Source organism: Candoia aspera, chromosome 6, assembly GCF_035149785.1.
Source record: "Candoia aspera isolate rCanAsp1 chromosome 6, rCanAsp1.hap2, whole genome shotgun sequence".
Taxonomy (NCBI): Eukaryota; Metazoa; Chordata; class Lepidosauria; order Squamata; family Boidae; genus Candoia; species Candoia aspera.
Genome location: NC_086158.1, coordinates 13,007,819 through 13,025,225, shown reverse-complemented (window position 1 = coordinate 13,025,225; position 17,407 = coordinate 13,007,819). Strand labels below are relative to the sequence as shown.

Sequence of the window (17,407 nt, the reverse complement as noted above, 5' to 3'; positions counted from 1 at the left end):
AAAGAACGCTTTTTAAAAAGTTATGGTGAGAATCAGGAACAGAATGAAGCTAAGGCGTTTGAGAAAGCATGAATAAATAGAAAATTTGCATTAGGTGGTCACGGGTATCTCTTTGATACAGCCAACTCCATTTCTATAATTGATATACCAAGCTATCTAAATGTGACTATCAGGTTTCTCTAATGACATTTCTGAAATTATGGGCATCTACACAATATAAAAGTCTGTCTGTCTGTCTATCACCTATCTATCCTAAGAGGGGAGAAGTAATACATTTAGGTGGGTAGGTATATATCTGTATATACATTGCGAAAATAAATACTCTAGGTTTCACCACCAACAGTTGTCATAGCAACCTGTTGTACCTACATGAGTTGGCACGCTCTTGAATACATTCAGAAAGTTATTGTATAATGGTGAACAAATGCCATACATTCAGATACATGAACTTCAGAAAATGCAAGTAGTTGATTGCTCTATTTGGTTCACTATTCAAAGCTAAGAAAATCAAACCAAGGAAACCCATATCTCTGTGCTGCTTAAATATCTGTAGGAACTACTTTGGACTACTAATACTATATTATAGTGGTCAGAAATGTACAAAGACACAATTGGTAAAAAAATATGAAAAATGTATTCAGTCCATTTGAATGGGGAACAAGTTTGGGAGGATAGAAAATGGGAGAAAAGCCATGATGGAGAGAAGTTGTCATCACTATTATCACTGTTAATGATTCTTGCTCTAAAAGTGTATGATGCCTGGCTAAGTGCAATTGGCATTATTGGTATTTAAATAACATTCAAATGCCAGCAACTTTCAATATGTGGGATTATGGGCAAAGCAAAGGATTGTGGGTCTTATGGGCAAGTTACAAAATCTTTGGCAACCCCTGAGTCCCTCCCTTGCAGGAAGTGACTATTCTTTCCTTAACTTAGATTGATCACTAAACAGAATTTTGAGAGAAATGTGGACGTTCTGGTTCAACTGAAGAATTTAAGAAATATTGAAGCAAGCCCCAAGAATGCTTAGTCTGATTAGCCCCCCCCCCGAAAAAAAAAAGTGGTAGGGATATTCCTCCCTTTTCTGAGCTGATGATTTCATCTGAAGCAAAATATATGAGAACAAACAGGAATCTCAGTGTAAAACGTCCATGGAATTTTAAGGCAAAGAGAATTTTGGGAAAACACTTTTTTTGAGGTATTCTGCCAATTCCTATCACAGACATAAATCTAAAAAAAAAAAATCTTCCTGAAAGAGCTTTTGTTAATAACAAATTTCCCTTGTGGAAATAAGAACTCTTTAGGGAATCTTTATCCTATCTGGAAAAGCCTATCCAATTAAATGTTTGGTGGAGAGCATCTCCTTTGAGAATCTTCTCTCTAATGGGAAATAGCTGTAATATCCAGTGTATTAAAAAAGGCTGTTGCTTGTTCAGGATAACAACCATTTCATAGAATTTTATATAATTTTTATGAAATGCTTGCATGGATAGGTTATTAAACAGGACTGATCTGCATGTATCCTATTGCCTGAAATTTTCCTTAAAGCTGTCATAAACGCACCACACTTGGACTCTGCTAATTTAGGTTTGTTTATTTAGTTTCATTTAGCATCCACATTTACACCATTTGATCTGATATATTGTTTTCTATTTAATGTGTGGAGGTCTGAAGGCAGCTGTTATGGAATGCTGACTTTTACTTCTGGCTCTGATAAAGGAGGCATTTTAGAAGTTTCCGTGTCTGCCTTGCATCTACTACAGTGTGCACTCTTAAGTGTGCACATGCTGCAAAATCAGGAAGTAAAAAGTCTTTTTTTTTTTCATGAAACAGCTCCCAGACCAGTTTTCAGTCATACACATAAATCAGTAAATTCATAAGATTCAGCCTAACCATGACCAAAAAAAAAAAAAAAAAATGCTGTGTTAAGTGAGATACATTTTGATACTTTCCCCCCCTTCCTTTAGGTTGGTAGGCAGCGGGCTTTGTTTATATTTTGATGTGCTTTGTAATCTCCTTTCCCCACTGTTCAGAGATGTGTTCCCCTCCCTTTCTTCACTGCAGCATCTAAGTAGGTTTATCCAATATGTGAAGCTATCTGGAAGATGGATCTTAGATGGAGAAAATTTATTAATATGCTACAAGAAAGAGGAGGAGGCTGTGATGCAGGTGTCATTCAGATAACCACCACTTTGAGGAGTTAATATCTGTATCTGCATTTCATTCTAATTGATGGGTCTGTCTGCTGTTTGAAAAGCGTTAAATTGCCACTGCTTCTGTGATGGAATCTCTATTGTCGAAGTATGAATGAGACTTAAGTCTCATCCCTGAAGTCAGTTTAGAAATGATTTGTAGAGAATTGACTTTGAACGTTTAGATTAGAGGTCAGAGTTCTACTCTGAGGGCATGTATGTTAAGATAGAAATGGGCTGCAACTGCCACCCTTACGCTTTGCCATTAAAGAAGCCATTTTTGCTAAGAATACCAACTGAGGCATGATTTTGATTCATTTAAAATGGGAGGCAGATGAAAGAAGGGGGGGAAATATAACCCCCCCCCAAAAAAAAATTAGATCTGCAGAATAAATTCCAGGTAGATTGATCAGTCATGAAGAACTATATATTTATATGCAGGTAAAAAATAAAACGTTATATCCAAAAGGGCATTTTATTGAGGAATTGAAGAGCAAGGAATGTCACCCTGAAATTTCTATCATAAGCCAGTGTTTCTTTGTAGATGCCCAAATAGGATATGTTTTATTGCCCTTATTATCAGTACAATACTTCCTTCTCCTCCTCCTCCTCTTCCATTTCCTCTTCCTGTTCTTTCAAACAGAGTGCCAAGGAAAAAAATAATCATTCCATGATTGCACAGTCCGTACTTCAAGGTTGACCACTGCCAGTGGCATCATTTAGTGACCTTGACTGATGCCCCAAAAACTAATCAGGAACAGGTCTGATTAGGTACGAGACAGCAGGAAATCCCAGGGCTGTAAGGATTTGGAAAACTGGGACTGGGTTATTGGAGAAGCAGTCTGGAAGAAGGCAGTTGCAAACTGCTTCAATTCTGCTGCCAAGAAAATTCCAAGGATATCTTCAGGTAGTCACAAGGAACCAAAGAGCATTTCTCTTTTCACTCACAAGCTCACAGTTTAAAGCAAGTGAGACACAAGGAAATGGATTGAGAAAGAAAGGGAAAAAAAGGTTGGCTAGTTCAGTAAGTGAGATAAATAGATGGGATTACATTATTGGCCAGAAAATAGCAGATGGAAACTGGCTGATATCTGAATTAGCCAATGGTTAGAATAAAGTAATTTAGTTTTCCAGTTATACATTGTAAATTAAATGTTTGACAATTCTGTAAAAATAAAATCTATCCATTTAGGAAAGGATCCTGATACCTCCCTATGTCTTAGTAGTCTTGGGCTTATATCCCACCAGCGCATTAAGGAATATTTAAATAATTGGTTACATTCACATTCCAGATATGAAAGGAAACATATGCCATTGACATTTAGAATCCTAGAGTGGGAAGGGCCAGGTTAGGCCACCCATTCTAAGAGTCGGATCCAAGCAGGAATCCAAATTATTATCATCTCAACGAATGACTATACAAACACTCTGCTTAAATACATCCACTTAAGGGGAGGCCAGCAAATCTCTGGGTAATTGATACACCATTTAATGTATTTATATTTATTTATAATAAATATAAGTATTTATAATACATTTATATATTTATATTTATATATTATTTATATTGTTGTTTGCTTTTAATTGTTTTTATTTGTTTTAACTGGTGGTTTTCTTGTATGCTGCCCAGAGTCATCTTTGTGAGATAGACGGTTGTATAAAACTGATAAATAAATAAATAAACTGCTCTTTTAGTTAGGAAGTTTTATTTTTTTCCTAACCTCAACCAGAATCTGCCTTCCTGTAATGTAAATTTCTTATTCTGTATCCTGTCTTGACCTTTCTCTGTGTCATTTTTTTCCAGGCATTTGAACATGGTTATCCTATGCTTCCCTGGTCTTTTCTTCTCAAGGCTGAATGTGCCCAACTTCTTCAAGCTCTCATCTTAGTTTATAGTCTATATACACGTAAAAGGATGGCTTACCAAAAGGTCCATGCAAACCAGAGCGCACAGTATTTAGATACTGATGACCTTCCAGCCACTTCCCTGGAGTTAGAATGGGACATGGAGAAAGAACTGGAGGACCTGAGCTTTGACCATTTTAATTTGGATGGGGGAGTCGCTCAATCAACTGAGAGTACTCAGAACACTGACTTGGAGTCTATTCAGCCATCAGCATCTCCCAAAGGAAGGTTTGAAAGGCTCCAGGAAGATTCAGATTATGTCTCCCACCATACACGGCGTCCACCAAAGAGCAACTGCTGCAGTTTTTGCAGGATATTTAAGCTATTTTGCACTGCTATGGGTTTACTTATTTTGGGGGTTTTGATAGGCTACTATGGACATGCACAATGCCCACCTTTACTGAAATCTTCAGAAGCCAGTGATCCTCCCATCATTCAGGATATTCTTAAAGATATCAAAGCAAAAGATCTTGCAGACATTTTCAGGTATATGCTTTATTTCTACTTTTTAGTTTGTTGATGCTGTCAAAAATATCTTGTTTTATTTATTCCTGTGTTTATCTCTCACCTTATCTATGGGAGCTCATGGAAAATGAGGAAAAATACTTCAACAGAAGTATCATTCATTTCATCCCTATATCAACACCTCTGTCAGGTAGATTGGAGTGTGAATCTTCTGCTAAGAATAAGAAATTCAGAATGGGGAGAGGCAAGATTTAACAGCCACACTGGGTTGAAAGCCTGATAATATGTCTCTGTCTCTGTAATGTAACTTTTTCTCATCACTTTTTAATCCTAGTTTAAGGTGGTCTAGATTGGTATTTTCAAAACTGCTAACCAAATCTGTGGACAGAAATCACCAGTGGAGGATGACATATGACTACCATGACTATTGACATATGATTATTGGATGATTAACTATGTTTCATTTTCTACACCAAAATATTTTACATAGTGATAATATATATCAGTAGAAATGGCCTGTGGTATATATTTGTAGATGTTGTACAGTACTGTTTAAAAGCTTGTGAACGCTTCTGAATTTTCAATATTTCTGCATAAATATGACCTACAATGTTCTCCACACAAGTACTAAAAGTAGATAAAGAGAATCCAGCTAAACAAATGAATCAAAAAGATTTTACTTGTTCATTTATTTATTAAAATGATCCAAAGCTACCTATTTGTGTACAGTAAAAGTATGTGAACCTCTAGGATTATCAGTCCATTTGAAGGGGAAATTAGAGTCAGATGTTTCAATCAATGGATGATGATCAGGTGTGACTGTGGGAGGTCCTGCCTTATTTAAAGAACAGAATTCTGGGTATTTATTATCAAAGTCTGATCTTCACAACCCAAGTATCTGGAAATATATCATGACTCAAACAAAGGAGATTTCTGAGGATCTCTGAAAAACAATTGTTGATCACAAGGCTGGAAAAGGTTACACAACTGTTTCCAGAGAGTTTGGACTCCACCAGTCCACTGTCAGGCAGATTGTATACAAATGGAGGCAATTCAACACCACTGTTACTCTCTCCCCCAGGAGTGGTTGACCAAATATGATCACACCAAAAGCAAGGCATATAATATTCCAGGAAGTCTCAGTGAAGCCCAGGGAATAAAGGCCTCTCATAACATTGTGAATGTTCATGAGGCCATCAAGAGCAGAATGCTGAACAACAATGGTGAGAAGGTATGAAAGGCAGGGTTGCAAGCAGAAAGCCACTACTTTCCAAAAAGAACATTGCTGCCCATTTACAGTTTGCAAAAGACTATGTGGATACAGTAAAAGGTTATTAAAGAAGGTTCTGTGGACCACTGAAACCAAGGTAGAACTTTTTGGCCTGAATGAAAAGTGGTATGTTTGGTGAAAGGCAAATGCTGTATTCCAGCATAAGAACCTTATCCCATCTGTGAAACATGGTGGTGGCAGTATCATGGTTTGGGCCTGCTTTGCCACTTCTGGACCAGGACTTCTTGTCATCAGTGATGGAAGTATGAATTCTGAATTGCACCAGCAAATTCTACAGGAAAATGTCAGATTATCTGTCCATGAACTGAAGCTCAAGAGAAAGTAGGCCATGCAACAACAAAACAACCCAAAACACACAATTCATACAACCAAAGAATGATTAAAGCAGAAGAAAATTAATGTTTTGGAATGGCCAAGTCAAAGTCCTAACCTTAGTCCTATAGAACTGTGAAGGACCTGAAGCAGACAGTTCATGTGAGGAGCCCACCAACATTCATGTGTTGAAGTTGTTGTGTAATGAGAAATGAGCTAAAATTCCTCCAGGCCGATGTGCAGGACTGATTGACAGTCATCGGAAACATTTAGTTGCAGTTATTGCTACCCAAGGGGGGCATACCAGTTACTGAAAGCAAAGATTCACATACTTTGGATCATTTTCCTCAATAAATAAATGAAAAAGTATAATGTGTTTGACTCATTTGTTTAATTAGGTTTTCTTTATCTAGTTTTAGGATTTGTGGAGAGAACAGATCACATTTTAGGTCATAGTTACGCAGAAATATTGAAAATTCAAAAGGATTCACAAACTTTTAAGCATCACTGTATATACAGGGGAGTGATTTTATCAATTTATTCAACACTGAATATTTCAACTTAATGGCTTATTTATTGCCTTTTTGCATTACTTTTATTGTTTGATAATTATTCTTTTTCCAGGTGTACATTTTGCAAATATGATGCTGATCTTTTAAAGAGGAAATTAGGCTGTGTTCACAAAATGCATTTAATCAAGTCCATTAAAGATCTACTTGGAACATCCGCACAATATTGGTTGGTTTAGCATTAACTTGGAAGATGTATCTTTGTAAAGCATGTTGTGCAAACCCATCCTATTTGCTTAGCTATAATGGCAAAATGCATTGTAAGATCTCAGGAATAGATTTATTTGGTGATCAGGTTAAGTATTTTTTTTGTGAACATAGTCACTGAACAATGGGGTGGGTGTGGAATGCATTGATTAAACAGTTCCAAGGTTTTATTGAACGTTGCTAAGTGATTCTTCATAGCAATATCTTTAGGTATCAAGTTTCATCTCATAGGCAGGAGAGAAGCCCTTAGGGAAATTCAGAAAAAACTCAGGGACTACAGATAAATAATCTTTATTGAAGAAAGTAGGAAGCCGTCATCAAAGATTTTAGCAACTACTGTGATTCAAGAGCACGTCCTATTTAAAGAACTGTCTTGCATTTTGTTTTCCTACTGACTCTACACAATAGACTACTTGGACCCCTCTTGCTGGTCTGTTTCCCTCCATCCTTTGTATTTATAACCTTCAGATTTGCTATCATATTGCTGTGTGAGAATTAAGTCTCCCGCTGGGCTTTTCAAAAAAAGTAGAAACATTTCCTGAGGCTGAATTACAGGTTACTGGATTTGGGGTAGGTGTACTTGCTCATTGAAAAATACCATTTCAGAGAGTTTAACTAAGCCTTTGCTTAGGGTGCTTACCTTCTAACTTTTGTGAACTTCAAGGGTGGGAAGCCTCCGCAGAGTAGGGTGGGGCTTCAAAAAAGTGAAGATGGTAGTCACAACCACACAACTGAAGCCCTGCCCATTTTGTACACAGATGAGTGTTGCACACATGTACAAAGGAGCAGGGATTCAATCAAATGGTTGTGATCACCATCTTGACTTTTTTAAAAAATCTCCCTGTGGATGCCCCAGTCCATCACTGTACCTAATGAGGGGGGATATATGAAAAGTATGAGGAAACTATGGATGGACAGAATGTTGTTGAATGTGTGAATTGTTGTGCTGGGGGTGGTGATTAAGTTTAATTTTGCATTGTGTTTTACACTATGGAAACCTACACTCTGCACATTCAGATGTTAGTATCTCTGTTTTTGGTATAATATATGCACTGGCTCACTTTACACTGCATGTTTAATCAAGTCTTTTAGCAACTTCATTCACACCACTTCCTCCCCCTCGTTAATTTGGGAGGGGGTTAGCGTGGTTTACTGTGATGTGACTTACTATGTTGTGTTAATCCAGAAAGTGGTCTGGTTAGTTTATGATTCAGTGCATTCTGCAAATCTGGAAAATAGATTAAATCAATAAGCTGGCTGAATATGTGATGTTAAGCAAACTAATTTGTACAGGAGCTTTTGTCTTTGTGAGCTATTTGGGTGAAAATATGCCATTTCTCCCTGGCAAAATAAAATCCCAGGCTAGCCAAATGAACAACAAAACAGAAATTTCCATCTGTCCATTACAAAAGGCCACACTGCTTGGATCCGCACATATACTATGCCGATACATTATGACATCCTAGGTTCTTGGGAAGAACTCAATGTGAATGAAGGCCAACACCAGCTAAAGAACTGGCAGCTGTGATTTCACCTGGTTCTGTATAATCATCATCTGTGGAGTCTTTGGCACTCTCTGAGCTTTGCTGTTTTCTTGAAGACATTTCATTGCCAGACAAGGCAACATCTTCAGTGTGAGAAAGGTGTGGGGTTTGCTCTCTGTTTATATACAGTGGCTTGCCCTGCTTGTGTTGGTGGGGGTGTTGTTCTCTCCTTGGAAGTTCCTTTATTAGGCTGTTGTTTGCTGCTTGATTGACAGAGTTAATAGTTCCTTGATAAGGGTATTGTGTACTGTTTGATTGTTCATCTGGTGTTAATCCTAGTGCTAATCTTTGCATATTTGGATGTTGATTGCTGACAAGGAGATGTTCTAGTCTTTTAGCTTTTTTGGTCTCTTTTGAATGGTATGTAAATGTTGTTTACCTCTGAGTGCCTGTTGATGGCTGACTTGTCTGAGTGCCAAGCTTCCAGGAATTCCCTAACATTTTTGGATTTGGATTGGTCTAGGATGCTCACAGTTTCCCAGTTGAAAGTATGGTTGAGTCTTTCCCACTCCCTTCTTGCAAGATGAAGATGTTGCCTAGTCTGGCAATGAAATGTCTGCAAGAAAACAACAAGGCTCAGAGAACACCAAGGACTCCACAGTTCAACCCTGAGCTTCAAATATGGTCTTTGATTGATCATCATCATCATCATCACCATCATCATATTTATTCTTCTCTGCCCATTTATTCTACTCTGCCCAACTTAACCACAGGGCAAAAACAGTGTGTGTACTGGTGTGTATATGCATGTATGTGTGAAATAAATAAACAAACAAACACACACACACATACACACACACATACTGTGTAGTATATATATATATTAATCATATGGCATAGCAGTTCAGTGTTCATGCTGCTTTTTCTTGCTGGGAAATCCCTGTGAGGTCCAGCAGCCAGATGTGTGGACTATTTAGCCATGACAAGTCACGTTGCCCAGGGTGCACCACGAGGAGGCTAGTCTACATTGCACCGAGTTGGGCTGAGAGAGAGGGACTGGCCCAAGGTCACCCAGCCGGCTTTCATGCCTAAGGCATGAAATACATACATACATACATACATACATACATACATGTATATATTTCCTATCCCTTACTCAATTCCCTACCTGAAGCTTTGGTTGGATTCTGAAATTTCAGTAATATAAATGTGGTTTGATTTCAATTTGATTTCAATTTAGTGCATTGCTTTAGGCTAGCCATTTTTGCCAGGGTTATCCCATCTCCAGATTTGACTCAGAAGTTCCAGATTTTAGTCTATCATATCTGAATTCTGGGGGAAATACCAAAATCATGAGAGTAAGGTAAAGGTGTGATAATTGCCTTCACACTGAGCAGGACAGAGTAAACTACTTTTAAAATTCTAACAAAAAAACAATTCCCTCCCTCCCTCCCTTCTCCAGCCTCCAACTGCTAAAGCTAAGGGTTAGCGGAATCTCTGTGTTATTGGCTCCCTTGGTATTTTTTGAATGAAAGCCTTGTGCAGGACAGTGCTTCTCTCATGATAAAAGGCAAACCAGCTGATAAACCATGGGAGAAATAAGGAAGAGGTAGTGTCCTAACAGTCAGGAATCACGCTGAGATGAGGAGTAGGTCTCTAGTGTTTATTACTGCTACATAAGACAGAATCCTAACAAACTGAAGAAGCGTGGGAAAACCCAGACAGATAAACCCCAAAAGTTAAGGCGGGTCTGATCTGTGTCTCTTTGAATGGCTGCTTAATTCCTCAGTACTACGCATGCATTTTCCCCCCTGGATAGAGGCCCCCTCCTGCTCGCCATCAGTACTCATGACAGGTAGGAGATTTAGAGAGCCAGTTTGGTGTAGTGGTTAAGACACCAGGCTAGAAACCAGGACACTGTGAGTTCTAATTCTTCCTTAGGCACAAAGCCACCTGGGTGACCTTGGGCCAGTCACTCTCTCTGAACCCTGGGAAGAAGGCAGTAATGACCAACTAGTTGTGAAAAAACCTTGCCAAGAAAACTGCAGGGCTTTCCAGGCAGTCCTCAGGAGTCAACACTGACTCAAAGGCATGCACACACATGCATGCACACACATGCACACACACACAGATAACATTTGGCCCCTGGTCTTGGCTTTCACTGCCATAAGAATCAAATGCCATGATTAAGCCAACCTCTTCAGCTGATGTCCTTCTTCAGTTCCCCAGATTCTTCAATTCTAGATGCTCGCCCTGCATCTAGAGTGGCAAAGCTCCCTCCATGAAACAAGCTAGTCTTTCTAGAGTTCTATGATGACTTCATTTATGAAGTAAATGAAATAAGCTCCAAACATTGGTATTATCTGTTTATTCAGGTTCTTGGGCATATCTGCGCTGTACCCTTAAACTGTTCCTGTCCTGTGTTCATGATGGCTTAAGAAAATCCTGTCGAGTTTCAGGCTACCATGTCCATCCATTGGACAATCCCTTTGCTGCTGTATGCTTCCTACCTTCCAGGAAAGCAATATGTTTGTTTGTTTAATTTGTATGCCGCTGATCCCAGTGAGTCTGGGTGGCTATTGCCAGCCACTTCCCAACTTCTGGATGCATCTTACTGTGACTTACATATTTCTATGTAATACAAAATTAAATTCATGTTATATACACAAAGTTAAAACAAATTTCAGAATGGAAGGATCAGAATGTTCAATATTTAGATATCTTGATTATGTGCTATCAAGTTTGGTATTGACTCTTAGGAACCACATAATGTAGCCAGACCTTCTGCAGGATGATCTATCCCCAGTGTGGTCTTTCAGGCCTTCCATGTGTGCACCCATCACCACAATAATTGAAGCCAGCCACCTTGCTGCTGATTGTCCTCTCATCTGCCTTCAGAATTGGAGATGGACACCCTTCACATCTTCAGAGCCCAGAGGGATAAAAAAATGGATTGTACCTTGATCAAGGGGTGTGGCAGGAAGGGGTCTTCTTCTTCCCTTCCTGCCTGATGCAACTTCTTTTTATTTACAACTCTAGGTCACCACTAGGTTAAGATCTTAGCCCACTCTGTAATATGCAAACAATGGTTTACAGCCTGTGAAAAGCAATGTGGACTTTTTTCAACAAAGAGATTTGACCTTTGGAGTCAGGATGTTTTGCAAAAATGTCATCCTGATTGTCTTGACAAAACCATTTGGGTGTCCTCAACTTACTTCAAGGTAGACTGTAGAGAAGGTGCCTCTCAGCAAAGATCTGTGGGGGAGCTGAGTAGAGTAAGGCATGATCGCTTATCCTTGCTGTTAGAAACCAGGAGGCCACATTGCTTTGTGGAAAGAGCTTCAAGGGGGTGATTCATTAAAAGTATCATTGAAGCTCTAATGATTTCTATTTTAGCTTCATATGTGAACTCATCTATCATGCTATGCCATAACATGGTAAGGAATTCCATCAAAAGGCTAAAACTTTTGGTTTCTGTCTTGAACAGAATTCTTGGCTTGAAATGTTTTTTCTGCTGCCATATGATATTAGACTGTCACAATTATCTAGACAAACTCCAAGAACACATTATTTACTGTTATAAACCTTGCCCCTTTCTCCCCAAATCTCTGCTTTTGCCTTTGAAATGCAGATAATACATTTCATTTACTCAGTGGTGTCTGCAGAGTACAGTCAAAAAGTGGTGGGATTATACATATAAAAATCAAGTGCAGCTTTGATTGCATTGCTGTGGCCACCACCTTGACTTTTTTTACCACACCTTGCAGACACCCCTGCAGTCACTGAAACAGCCACTTGGCATTTCCTTACTTCAAATTACATTTCTTCTGAAGCTCAGCACTGCTCTGGTAATTGTGGGTTATTTAAAATGTGCTTCTTAGTGTGAAAGCATGGCAAATAAAATTTCTAATGAGAGTGAGATCACAGGTAAAGATCATTGTTTTTGTGAAACAAAGCAAACAGTGGAAAGAAAATAGAGCCAATCACTGCCAAACAGCAGGAACTAAAAACTCAGACAAATTGAATAGTTTTTGTATACATAAGCCCTAATTTTTTTTTATTTGAACCAGTATTACAGATACCACAGAAAAATACTAAGACAGAAGGAGAAACAGATGTTTGATTTCCTGAGTATTAATTTGCCTAAAGCTCTTGTCATCAGCACCCATAACCATTAGGTAAATTATCATGTATATATTTATATTAAAAGTTTACTATCAGGAATTGCAAAAATAAAATATAGTAAAATAAATAATCCCAGTGTGGAGTATTCTTGCTGAGAGTTCTGTCAAGATAGTCAACCAGGAACCTAGATTCTGTTTTGAGATTTGCCATTCCACTTCCCTTCATCTTTACTAGCTAGTAACGGCTTAAACAGCCTGCCCCTCCAATTTTTTTTCTAGCAGTAGCCCTATGAGGCATGTGGTACTGAAGTCACCCACTGAGTTTCTGTAGATCACTTAGATCCTAATGTATCTTAACTACTATTCTCAAGGTTTCACATACTTTTAGAAAAGCTTTTTTTTTCAAGGATCTTTTTAATCTCTCCAACATGCTTGTTGTTGTATATGGGAGGAAAATTTAATAGTGCACACCCAGTTTGAAATGATAGTCTTAAGCTGCTGTTTATAAGATTTCAACTCTGATTAAGCTCAGGTACTATCCTAGATATATTTAATTTAATACCAGGTATCTGTGGAATACACATACATACACATACATACATAAAAATAAAAACCTGGAATTCTTCTAAGAAAGGCCAACTCAGCAAGTAAGCTCTTATATGATAGTTTTCATATGCTTTTCCACTACACAATGTTATAAGAAATAATTCATAAAGATAAGATCTCCTTCAAGTCAACCTCAAATACTGGTGATTTAATAGACTCATCCATGCCATTTTCTTGACAACATGGAATTAGTTTGACAATGCCTTCTTCTGGAATGTCTCTTCAATTCCCAGCTTGTCTACAGCCCTCATATTCTGTAGTCTCCCCTCCAAGCCTTAACCAGACCTGATTCTGCTTAAAAATCAAGCCCCATCAAGGTTAGCTAGATAAGAACATTTATAGGCTGATCATTCAACACTGGCATTCATGAAAGCTCTGGACCAACCTTTTTCAGGCCAACCCTTTTTTTGAAAAAAGTTCCCACCTACCAAGTGCAGCTGTGTGATGAAATGTTGCCTGTATCCAGTTAAGGATAAGAGGAAGAATCAGTTGGTGCAGCTAATATGAAGGAAGTGTAAGGTAATAAAGGAATGAAACAATTTCTGAGTGTTTTTTTATCAGAAGTTCCTACTCTTCCCATATGATCAACCCCCAAACAATTTGGCTTCTCTGCTTAAAACAAAATCTTGGGACTCCCACTTAAAACACTAGCTTGCCTACATGTTTACCCCAACATAATTCAGTTAGACGGAAAGCTGAGTTAAAAACTGAGATCACAGCCTGCAGGCTTAAGAGACCCTCATGTTCAGCTGGAGAGCAGGTGGCCTGCCTTACCACCCATCATCTCCTTCTCCAAGGCTGAGCTGGGGAAAAGCAGGTTCCACAGCCCCATTGGCCAACTTCAAAGTGGGAAGCTGTACTGCTAGAATAGCCACTTCTCTTTTTTTCATAGGCTGGGTATCATATAATGATCTTCAAAAAAATTCTAGCTATAGAAATATTGAATGTAACCCCCCCTGCCCCCATTTCTAACTCCCAGGAGAAATGACACAATGAAACTAAGCATTTGTCCACAATGGGGGAAGAGAGCTGCCGTGCAGGTCCCCTAGAACCTTTATTTTTGCATACTAAAGGGAATATTAATCTTGAAAACTCACATTCAGTCTGAATCCCAAGAAGAAAAAGGCTATGCAAGTGTCAAGTCTATCTTGCTGTCACAGTCAAAATGGCCATGGAGGAATGGAGCCTAGCACCTGGATAGGAGGGTGTGGTCCCAAGCAGGTTGCCAGTTTATTTATTTATTACATTTATACGGCTGCCCAACTCACACAAGATGACATTGGGTGACATACAATAAAATCAGTGCTGATCTATCCTCTGAAAGGTCTTCTCTATTCACTGTAGAATGTCCACATGGGAAATCCTGTTGGGATACAATGGAAAATACTACGTTCATGCTGGAATTCCTTAGAATAAGTCCAGACTACCTCAGCAATAGGGTGGTGATGAGCTGGTGGGGTTGGGGGGAGGATGTTATGGAAACATGACCCCTGCAAATGGTTAGTAGAATGTCTTCACACCATGGCATGCAGGACATGTTGTGAGCCCTGTGCAAAATATGATGATTTTGTATTTCTCATAGCAAAGAAAGCATGGTCAGAATAAAATTATATCCATGTGTCTAAATGTTTGATTAACACAGACTAATTTACAGGTAGCCACTGTAGGGTATGTTACATTTGGCTTAACATTGTGGCATGTAAACCATGAGTTATGGCTTAGCTAGGATAACCAGGTTTCAGTTGCAAAAATCCAGATGTTCCACGGTAGCAAAGAGATGTAGAAAACCCTAGTGGTTTCCCAGATTTTTGCAGCTGAGATTGGTAGCCCTAGATTTAGCAAAGTGATGATCAACCTGTGAACCCATACCTCATGCAGCCCTTAACCACCTTTTTACAGCTGATTATCTTTTTACTGAGTAAGTCTCAGTTAACAAAAAGGTGGATTCGTGTAATGTCTAAATGCAGCTACAAGCTAAGAAGATGGATGCTTGAGGGACATGAAACCCCTAGTTGGGTTTTTCTGAAGAATCAGAAAGCATCCATTTCTCTTTGCATTTCACCATTATGAAAACCTTCTAATAAGCACAGATGTTCTCTTTAATAATGTGAAAATAACCAGAAACAGTTCTAAAATTAAAGTTGGCATACAATCTGATATATATCTCAGTACCACTAATCAGTAAAGGCAACTGCACCTGTGCATGGCCTCTAGTTAGGCACGAGGATCAGGGATTCTATTAAACATCTGTACTGCCGCTTCCTATCTAATGTAGGGTAGGCACAGGCAGGCCTTCCCCTGTGTAAGCAGTTGCTGGTGTCAGGTACTCAATTTTCTCCTCTACCCAATAAGGAATCACCACAAACCACAAAGGAAAGTGAAAGCACATTAATGCAACTCTAAATAGCCACTTAAAATAAACCTCACACAAAAACTATCTCCCATTGCTAGGAAACAAGATTTTTTTTATTATAGATTCTTCTACTTCCTAGGAACAGTGATGGCTGCAGGCTTTGAAAAATATGAGCAGGGCACAGTGGGAACTTGAGTTAAGCTTGTTTAGCAGTGAACTGAATCTGCTGTTAAGAAGCATGGGTTTATGCAAACACCCCCCACCCCCCATCCCATAAGTGCACCTTGCAGATGGTTGCAACTGTAGTCATTTCAGACTATTCCTATTTTTGAGGTATAGATGGATATAACTACATTTGAGATGCTTAAATTTCCATTTCTTGAGTGTTTGAAAACTGATGACCCAGAGGTACAAGTGGAATATAATAATATATGGGATGCAATTAACTGAAATTAATTGCTGCATCAACCAATAAGTATCCAATAGGTAACTTTGATAAGGTGGCACTATCATAGACTACTATGTGTCTTCAAGCTGTTTTTTTTTTTTTTTAATTTATTTACCTGGATGGAATCCAATGCATTTTTGTAGTTTTCTTGTTTATGTTTCTTTGTGACAAGGCATTTTAGCAGAATGTTAGGAATTGGCTTTATACTATACAAAGGTGGATTGTTACTGGGGACAGGCTGAGATGGAGGACATCTGCCCAACCAGAAGATGGATCCAACTTGATAGCATTTAACTAAGAAAAAAAAACAAAACTATTTGCTGCTTTACCTATGATAATGCATTTGCACATAATGCCATTTGCACAAAGATATGATTTAGTTTTGTTTGGTTGAGTGAATCCACTCATTGTGGTTTGTTCACTGCTTAATAAGGTTTACTGTTTAATATGATGTGTATCTCTATCCAATTGAGGATTATACAGTGAGCCCACAAAGGTGATTCTGACCATTTTTAAAATCCTAAATGAGTTGAGTACAGGACCCCTTAGGGCAGGTTTAGCAACCTAGCCTTATGCCTTCCATGTGATTTCTACAGCCACACTGGCTACAGTTGGTGGATATTGTTCAAAATGTGTGGGGACTGCCAAGTACTGATCTCTCCTCAGGAGTTACTTCCTGCTCTCTAAGTTAATACAAATAACCCTTTTCCATGTCCCAGCTGGGATAGAGATGTTTGGCCCTGGTTATAGACAGAGTCTTTTTAGCAGTGACAACAATATTATGGAACACCTGGCTTTGAACTGCAAGGAGATATACTCTGGATAAGTTACTGGAGACAAAAGAACATGAAAGCACATAACACCAAGCTCTGCTGAAAGCATGCTAACATACTCTCAGCTGCTTCTGGGAAGTGCTTTACTCTGTACTAGAGACTGATATTCTTTTCCATTTTTGTTTTCCAGCCAGCAGTAGTTAAGGCATTCTGAGTAGGATTATGGAGGTAGAAAACAGCCATCATTATTAGCAACCATAGACAGTCTGGTCCTCTACAAACCTGTCTATCCAATACCATCCAAATTGGCTGCCATTTCTGTAACTGGTGGTCTGTTGATCCTGAATCTCTTTCTTTAGTTTCAAAACTTCAGCACACTAGGAAGCTTTCATCCTTAGTTTTTATGGCGGGCCTTGCTTCCTAATTTTTATTGGCTTTGTGTTTCCATTTAATTTTTAAACATCAATATATAGGTTTTCTTTTTGTTCTGTTTTTAAACTGACAGCTGAGTCATACCCTAGAATGAGGGGAAAGAAATAACTTCATTAATAAATATCCCAACTGCCTCCTTATTTAAAAGATCTCCAGGATTGTAGCAGACAGGCCATCTTTTTTTTCATTTCACCTCCAGCTAATCCTTTTAAATAGGGAGGCAAGAGACTGATCCTGGATCTTCTG

General features: G+C 38.6%; 1 protein-coding gene across 2 annotated transcripts in view; it reads left to right on the top strand.

Annotated features, from left to right (window-relative positions):
- Positions 1-4,107: 4,107 nt before the first annotated feature.
- NAALADL2 (N-acetylated alpha-linked acidic dipeptidase like 2) overlaps positions 4,108-17,407 on the top strand; it is a 443,576-nt gene continuing 430,276 nt past the window's right edge. For both annotated transcript variants that reach the window (XM_063306434.1, XM_063306433.1), the window contains exon 1: positions 4,108-4,583. In XM_063306434.1, the coding sequence (XP_063162504.1) occupies positions 4,108-4,583 (476 nt within the window). The remainder of the gene's footprint in view (positions 4,584-17,407) is intronic.